Source organism: Urocitellus parryii, chromosome 11 (assembly GCF_045843805.1).
Source record: "Urocitellus parryii isolate mUroPar1 chromosome 11, mUroPar1.hap1, whole genome shotgun sequence".
Lineage (NCBI taxonomy): Eukaryota > Metazoa > Chordata > Mammalia > Rodentia > Sciuridae > Urocitellus > Urocitellus parryii.
In genome coordinates, this window is record NC_135541.1 from 82,373,343 (window position 1) to 82,382,578 (window position 9,236).

General features: G+C 44.5%; 1 protein-coding gene across 1 annotated transcript; it reads right to left on the minus strand.

The window, feature by feature from the left end:
• Window positions 1-6,341: 6,341 nt before the first annotated feature.
• LOC144249308 (PRAME family member 12-like) lies at window positions 6,342-8,981 on the minus strand. The gene is made up of 4 exons (XM_077791571.1): window positions 8,695-8,981; window positions 8,014-8,317; window positions 7,736-7,881; window positions 6,342-6,915 (listed from the first exon to the last, which is right to left on the minus strand). Exons 1-4 carry the CDS (start codon window positions 8,979-8,981, stop codon window positions 6,342-6,344), a joined length of 1,311 nt encoding a protein of 436 aa, XP_077647697.1.
• Window positions 8,982-9,236: the final 255 nt, after the last annotated feature.

The window sequence follows — 9,236 nt, forward strand, 5'->3', positions numbered from 1 at the left end:
AATAAATGCTGGAGAGGATGTGGAGAGAAAGGGACACTTTTACACTGTTGGTGGGATTGTACATTAGTACAAGCACTATGGAAATCAGTATGGAGGTTCCTTAAATGGAACCACCATATGACTCATCTATACCAATCCTCAGTGTTTACCCTAAAGAATTAAAGTCATCATATTATAAGGTTACATGTATATCCATGTTCATAGCAAAACAATTCACAATAACCAATCTATGGAAGTAGCCTTGGTGTCCATTGACATTTGAATGGATTAAAAAATGCGGTGTACATACACGATGAAACTTTATTGAGCCATAAATAAAAATAAAATTATGTCATTTGAAAGAAAATGAATGGAAACAGAGAGTATTATGTTAAGCAAAATAAACCAAAGTCAGAAGATCAAGTGTTGTTATGTTTTTCTCTGATATGTAGAGGCTAGAGAGAAAAAGGAAAACAAAAGTTGGGGTGGATCTCCTAAAAATCAGTGGGAGGTCAAAAAGAGGAAAGGGACCAGTGAGTGGGAGAAGGGAAGTGAGGGAACAGTGCTAATGAATGATATTGGCCAAATTATATTCTTATAATGTGTGCATGTATGAATATGTAACAAAAATCCCATCAATGTGAATAACTATGATACACCAATAAAAATATTGAAAATAAAATTCATGACACAAAAAGGAAAAGAAAAACTATTCCACTAAAGAAATACCCCAGCATGTGTGCTCAGTACAGGCCTTTTATATACAGCCTCCATGGAATCTCATCCTTTCACAGATGTGTAGATACAGCCCTTCCAGTCTCCTCCCCAGACCTTCCTTCAAAGTAAAGCTAGCTACTAGTGTTGCTGTTTCTTTGATGGTAATTTACTTCAGCTGCAGGAGTTTGTATGTTTGTGATATCATTATTGTGAGGATAACCCAGACAGCCAGAATGGAGCTTCACACTAAATTTTGCAGCATTTTTTGTGCTGTTTTGTCATGCTCCAACTGTGTCATATTTGCTCTTTCATTTTAATCTCAATAATGTAAACATTTTGCATTCTTCTCCTTAACTGTGTCTCCAAGAATGTCTTGGTGGCCTATACAGGCTTTTCTCACTCCACTACTTAATATTCCTGTTACAGAAAACCCTTATACATTTTACTCCTCTAGAATTATGTATTTCTCTTTTGTAAGAACTTTTGTGGTAATACCAGCAAAATACTTTCATAATACATATCAAAATTACATTAAACTCTTATCCCTTGCTCTTGTATCTTTTCTTTACAATGCAACTACTACAGACCTACATGTAAAAGACTCCAGGAGTTTAGCAGAACAAGAGAAATATGTTAAGCAGGGACATAAGAAAAGCTTTGGAGTGAAGTCTTAAATCATAACATTTTGTGGTTTATGTAATGCTTTATGTGTATCTATAAAAACAGTAAATATTCCTTCTTATAGTTTTATTTTTAATAAGAAACTACTCACATATGTTTATGAGGTACCACGTGATGTTTCAGATAAATTAGCATATGCATCACCTCAGTATTTGTCATTTCTTTGTAATGAGAGCATTTAAAAATTCTGTCTTAGCTATTTTGAAAAACACATTATTACTAATTATAGCCCTCCTCCTATCTAACTTAACCTCATGCCTGTTTACCAAAGTCTCCCCTTTTCCCCATCTACCCTCCTGGCTGCCTCCTGCCTCCCTGCCACACACATGAGACTTGGTAAACACCATTGTACTCTCCACTTCTATGATTTTGACTCTTAGATTCCACATGTTAAGTGAGAGCATAGGTTTTTTTTCTCCCACTACTTGGCTTATTTCACTTAACATAATCTCCTCACTTAACATACTGTCATCCATATTGTTATAAATGCAGAATTTCCTGTTTCCGTAGGGTGAATAGTATTTCATTGTGGATGTATACCACCATATCACCTTTTGAAAGAATCCCTTCATGTGTGGGGGGACACAGGTTATTTCTGTATCTTGGCTATTGCAAGCAATGCCTCAGTTAACACAGTGGTATATACAGTAAGAGCCACAAGGAAACTGCCAATAAAATTATAAAATATGTGACTATAGAAAGTGTTCACAGCTATTATTTTCACCTGTGTTTTTAGAATATTCACAAAGGGCAAAAAGACATTTTTTTTTTCAAATATACAGCACTTTTTAAGTAAAAGATAACCTCAGTTTTTCTTAATTTTTAAGAGCTAACTTTTTATTTATTTTTTTTCATGTTATTGTACAATTTCTTTGTCTTATTCAGAAAGGTGTTAGTTTTATGCATCTCTGAGAAACATTTTTACCTTCTTCTGAAAGGCATAGTTTGGACTAGGTATAGACGCCACAGTTCACATCAACTTCTGAGTTCCTATTCCCTTGTTGCTTCCTCCATTTTTTTATAATTGCAGGACTGGGATTGAATCTCATGCTTAGTTGTCCTTCATTCACAAAGCTGCATTCCCAACTCTTTTAACAAGTGTGATGAGATGTATCAATCTTACAGTACCATGCAGAATGTATCCACCATCCAGTACTACTATGTAGTGCCAGGTAGAATAGTTCCATTGCCCTAAAAATCCACTATGTACCATCTTGTCTTCCTTCCTCTACTCCAACCCCAGTTCCTTTCACTTTCTTTTTAGTTTTACCTTTCTCAGTAGGTCACAGTTAATAAACTGATTTTAATTTCCTATGTCCTTGCAGGTGCTGAAGTCTGGCTGGGCACAGAATAACCAAGCCACCACACAGCCTTGTAGGTTCAAACAGCAACTCTTTATTTTGGAACTCTCACCAGCACTCTACACACACTTCCTAGGAACACACTCCCTCCACCGGGGTCCTTGTGCCAATTCTCCTGGAACCAAGAGAACTCCAGGGGCACTCCAAATAGAGGGTGCCAGAGGCAGCAGGGTCTGCCCTAATCCCAGAGCCCCAGAGCGGCCCTATTCTTGGGGCAGGGTCACCTTTCAACCATTCCCTCTGGCAAAATGCCAGGAGTCATTCCGACTAAACTGTGGCTCTGGATACGCAGGATTTTTAATCTTATTGAAATTGGGGTGTTTTGTTTGATTTTCTAGACTGGGTGTGTGTTCTCAAAATTTCGTTATGAGGTCTTTCCTTGGATTAATCTAGCAATTTTTCTTTCATTTTTTATTGTGTCTTCTGTGTCTGTATTGTTGTTTCTAGAAAGTGTGGAATTGATGAATTTGTATAGCTCTAGCCAAAGAATTTACTTTCTTCAATGAGTTTGACTTTTAGACCCTATATAAGTGAGATCAAGCAGTATTTGTCTGTGTCTGGGTTATTTCACTTGGCATAATATCCTCCAGGTTTATCTACATTGTTGCAAATGGAAAAAATTTCTCCCCGTCAATCCAGTTCATGGGGCCTGGAATCTGGGCCCCACGCATGCCATGCAAGCACACTACTGCTTGAGCCACATGCCAAGCCCAGTCAACTCCTCTTTTCAGCACTGGACAGATCATGTCTGCACAGGGTAGACATTTACAGACCATCCCACCCAACCACTGCAGAGCAAACATCATTCTCAACAGCACACGGCATATTCTCCATGTATTCTCAAAATAAATCTCCATAAATTTAATAAGAATGGAATCCATAGCAGGGGGAACACCTGGACAGTTACAAAGCATGGGAATTCTTCAGCGTGTTCCCCAACAACCAATGTGTCATTGAAGAAATCAAAACATTGTTATGCATGTAAGAAATAAAAAAAATAAATAAAAATAAAAAAGAAAGTGTAAAATGCCTGCAGACCAATGAAAAGGGCCACACAAGATATTCAAACCTGGGGATAGAGCAAAAGCAATTCTAACTGGGAAGTCCTCATCAAGAAATAGCTTCATGAGGAAAATAGATCTCGAATAAATGGCCCAATATTGCATCTCAAGGGACTGAAAAAAATAAGGATGTGTCATGCCCCAGTTAGTATATTTGGGAGAAGGAATAAAATCATAAAGCTTCTAGAGTACCTGGGATCCCAGGAATGTGCCACTGCAACTGGCTTTTCATACTTGATTTTTATTGTTTTGGGGACCAGGCAGTGAACCCAAGGATGCCACACCAGTGAGCCCCATCCCCAGGTAGGATTTTAAAACACGGTCTCACAAACTTGCTTACAACCTTTCTAAGATGCTGAGGCTGACTTTGAACTCACCATCCTCCTGCCTCACATCCTGAGCTGCTGGAACTACAGCTGAGCACCATCAAGCCAGCTTTTCCAATTGTTTCCGGAAGAGAATCTTTCAGGACATCAATTTGACCCACCTGTCCAGACCAATTAAAGAATGCATTCCATTGTTTTCATGTGGGTTGTGGTTCTTTCTTTTTGAATATTTCTAACAGATAGACAGCTCTATTTCAATTAAACCTTCCCAATGTGGTCACATCATTTTTGGATTTATTTTTTGTTTACTTATCTCTGTGATGCCTTGGATGGAACCCAGGCCCTTCCACATGCTAGCAAGTGCTCCACCACAAAGAAATGTCCCCAGCTCCCTGAGTTAGCTTTGATGAAGTTCACTCATTTCTCTAGAATAGCATGGTTCCTGGGTTTTCTAAATTGTGGAGGTAAAATTGGCCAGTGTTCCAGAAGGGGCTGTAGAGTCTTTGGATACAGGTGCACAAAGGACTGTGCATCTTTCAGTGGCCAAGGAGTGAAACCCAGTCCCCATTTCCTGACCTGGCCACCCTTACAAACCAGGTCCTGTTTGTTATGACATCCTACAGTTGTGTGCTCGCTCACAGCACAAATTAACTTAGAGTCAAAAGATGAGAAACTCAAAGGGAGGTGAGTGCTTTATCTCCAGGCATCTGAGAAAACAAAGTGCCCTCACAATCCTTCCAGTGTTCAAGGGGTCTGGAGGCACCAGAGTATCTTCAAGTCCCTTTTTAGCCATGATAACTCTTAAAAGAACACATGATGACAGATCTCATTATGCAGATCTTCCTTGACTTTATTTGATCCTTGAGTCCAACAAAATGAATGCCATTCAAAACCTTCCCCCTGCCCCACATGTGCAAGCTAGACTTAGAGCTGGAGAAAAGGAAGTGCCACAAAGAGGGAGCAAGGCACAAAGATCACTCTGTGGGTGACAGAGAGGCCAGCTGTGCTTAACCCAGACTCTGCTACCAGTTCCAAGAGTGAGCTGCAGTCTGCTTACACATCAAAGTGGGTTCCAGTTCACTATGTGTGGAGAATTATTCAAGCCATAATTAAAACATGTCCACAGGCAGCTTTAGAATACCTCAAATGAAGACTGGGTGGACATTGTTCTCATCCTTGGATGAGAAACTAAGGCTAAGGTCACTGCACAACCCCATCAGCCCAGTCCTCAGTGGAGAGAAGTGTTAGAGGAAGATCTCTCAGCTGTGTGCTAAACGTGCCCCTTCCACCAGAGCTTGTAATGGATTCAGTTTCATTTTGAAATATTTACAAGTGTTATCTACCTATATGATTCTACTATTTTGCTGAAAGGGAATTTGGGTACCTTCAAGGGGCACCAAAGGTTTAACTGTGGAAAGACTGCCTAGGTGGATAACAGGCAAGGTTTGGTGAGTCCCAGAGGTTCTGATCAATGTGCAGCATGGACACCTCCTGCAGCACTGGGAGTGGGACAATGGGGCCTGTCTTATGCACAGATGCCCTTGCCCAGCACACCCAGAGACCAGGACCTGAGTTTTTTCTGGGTCTACATGGAGACCCATGAGGAAGAACCAGCATTGAATGTCTAAGTGGCACTGAGGTCCACAGAGAAGAGGTTTTCTTTCAATGGCTCATGTTCAATGCCTACATAGAATGTTCCAATCCACCTGTGTGAACATGCATGTGTTAAGCCACAGAGTAGCCACACATCATTACCAGATTTCAGTTTGATACCTTGACTTTCTGGGGCTGAACCTCATTGTTCAGTAAGTACCCCATGCCTTCTTTCTCCATCAGCACCTGGAGAATCCCAAGGTTTCATTAGAAAGCCATGTAAATCCAGTGCAGAGGATGGCAGAAGACTAACCTTGAGACTCTGTTCATTTATGATGATTTATGGACCAGCCATGAAAGAAAGTAGCATCTTTCTGTGCCCATCAAGCCTGAATCCCACTCTAGAAATCCAGGTCCCTATGTATGTCTCTATAGAGACACATGTCCTGAAGGTTCGATCCTAGGGGGGCTTTCCTCCAATGGAGCCCCCTGCTGTACTTTCCTTTTCCCATCCACACTTTAGGCAATGCCTGAAATGGTGGGCTCTGTGTTCCCTCTAAGATGACCTAACATCCTGGTTATACGTACAGATGCCTAGAAGTACACTTTTGAAACACAATCAACTAGGCAGCTATTGGACAGGAGCAGTGAATGAGGCCCTGGTTATACATGAATTTGGAGCCACAATGACGACAGGGGACACTACAGAACACAAGGATGTTTGGCTGCCTAAAATCCCTCACTATTGCTGTCAGCTCAGCACAGAGTTGGGAACATCTCCCTGGGTGGATGGTACCCCAGGCATCATAGCTCTCCAGAGGGGCAGGGTACAGCTCTACACTCAACTGGCTCAGCCTTGCAGTGTGAAGCAGCAGGTCACTCAGGGATGACATAGAGAGGCAGTTCCCATGGATGCTCAAGATCACAAGCTGGGAGCAGTGGCTCACGGCAGGCAAAAGGGCTTGGAGCTGGGAATCAGTGATCCCGCAAGCTGCCAAGTCCAGGCTGTTCAGTGTGGCTGCAGTGGTGTCCAGCAGGATTTGGAGGGGCTCCAGACTGAAATCGGTCAGTTTGATGCCCCTCAGTTCCAGGTGTCTGAGCTGTCTGGCGTTTGGATATCGGGAAAGGTATTTCCAGTCAGAATCTGACAGTGGGCAGTTGGTTATTGAGAGGGTCTCCAGGGGGGTCTTCAAGTGCCTAAGGAAAAACCAGACAGTGGGTTCTGAGGAGCAATGTCAAGGAGAGAGAAGACAAATTGGCCCAAACCCAAAGTCACCCTGGTGATCCCACAATGGTCCACACTTAGGATGCTGCCTTTTGCAAAATCTGGTCATTCACATCACCCCATGTCAGGGTGAGCCTTTCACCACATCTCCTGTGAACAGAAGAGTCCACATATCTGTGTCCCCTCCTCACTGTAAAGCAGAAAGTCACAGGTCTGGACACAGGAGGTCATGGGGAGTCATATATGAAGGACAAATTTGGGCAGGATGTAACAAAATCCACTGGGATTAACCCTCTGAGAGGCACACACCCTATATCCTCAGCAAGATTTCCACCCCTGCTCCTGACCCTTACACCCAGGATCACTACCTGGAGTTCAGAACAGCCTTCCCCAGGTGGGTATAGAGGCAGGTCCTCTGCTCCCAGCTGGGGAGCACAGAGCTTCCCTGTTGACAGGTGTCAGTGTGGGGGCTTCCCTCCTTCCAAGCACTCTTCTCTACCTGCTTTCCACCACCTTCGCTGGACAGGCCTCCCACGGAGGGAACATCAATCCCATTTCTAGCTTTTGTCCCTCCCAACTGGATTCCCAGCATGGTGGCACTTCCCAGACTCTGGAGCCTCATTTAGTAGTCTGCTCCAACACACGTTATGCAAACTAGCTTCAGGATCCAATAGGAACTAAAGGATGAGTTATTTACCTTCCAGTGCCTTATTAACCATGAGAGTGTCAGTGGCTGGTAGGTGCCAATTTCCTGTAACTGGTCTGCAGAGGATATTCACCCCTCTTACTCACCTCAGCACCTGTTCCAGGTGGCCCTCGAGGAGGAAGAGAGCATTGGCACAGAACTTCCGCAGGCAGTCCATCCTGAGGAACTGCGAGGTGAGCTGGGCAAGCAGCTGCTCCTGCTCCTCTTGGGAGGTGTAGGCAGGCACATAGACCTGGGAGACAAGCAGCTTCCTCAGGTTCCTCATCTGGCCCAAGAAAGGAGCACAAGCAGCCAAGGTGGAGGGCGCCCAGGCACAATGCACTTCCACCTTCTGGACAGAGTCCAGCTGCAGCAGTCTCAGGACCTTCCTGGTGCAGCTGGTGGGTTTCCCAACGATCTTCAGCCTATTGCAACACAGGTGCAGCCTGTCCCTTCTCTGTCTGACCCACAGGAACAAGTGGGTCAGGAATTCATCCAGGGGTCTTTTTCTGAGGCTCAAGTCTATGAAAACCTTGAAGGGTGGCTTAGCTGCCATTGCTGGAACAAGTTTCAATGTTTGATGCTTCTTAATGTCTTCTGGTGAGCAGGTGTCCACCACAGCTCCAGACCACATCCTCCAGAAGTTCTGGGGAACATTCCGCAAATCTAGCACCTGCAGTTTCCACCTCCTGTTTCAACGACAGCAGAGTATCAGCCCTGAGGTCCCTTCTTCACCTCTTAGCTATTGCCCCCAGCTCTCCCTCTTCATTCTGTCTCACTTTTCTCCATTCACTTCCCTCCCATCCAGCCTGGTGCCCCCACTTGTACAGACTGAGGCAGGGGCAGGTATAGCCTCCTTCATAGGTCACCACAGCTGCCACAAGCACCTCAACATCTGGAAGCCTTTCCCAGATGGGGCTCAGCATGGCCAAGGCCTCTCTACCCCTCCTTGCTGGCAGCACAGGAAGCCTGTGGTGCACAATTTAGCACCCACTCTCCCTGCCTATACCCATCCCTTCCCTGGCACCCAGGGTGCTCCATTCCAGGCCACCTGGGTCCCCCTCACCTGGGGTGATCCTGCTGGGCAAGCAGCATGTCCAGCCCTTCCAGGGCCACTTGGATCATCTCAAGCTGTGGCTTCCTCATCAGTGCCCCCAGGGGAAGGCTGGTGAAGGGCCAGGCCTGCACCATTTTCTTCAGTATCTCAGTGTGTCCCCTGCTGAAGGCCTCCACAAAGAGTGGTGGGAAGAGCTCTATGGGCAGGTCCTCCAGATCCAGGACAGCCGTGGACTTGTCACTCAGCAGGCTGCTCCCTGCCAGCTCCAGCAGCGTGGGTGGGGACTGGACGCTCATCCTGGGGAGTCTGAATGAAGAAAACTCCTGGAAAATGGTCCAGGGAAAAGGTCACTATCCCATCCATTGCCAGCCTCTGGGAAGGGGGTACTAGGAAGTATACAAGCACATCTCACCCTTATGGGGGAAAGCTTTGGATTATTATTTTGTCCTTTTAAAAGGGGGAATTGGAGTGTCAAGTGACCTAAACAGTAGGCTCCTAGATTCAACAACTATATGGGTGGAAATAGACTAGCCCTCATATGGATAACATTC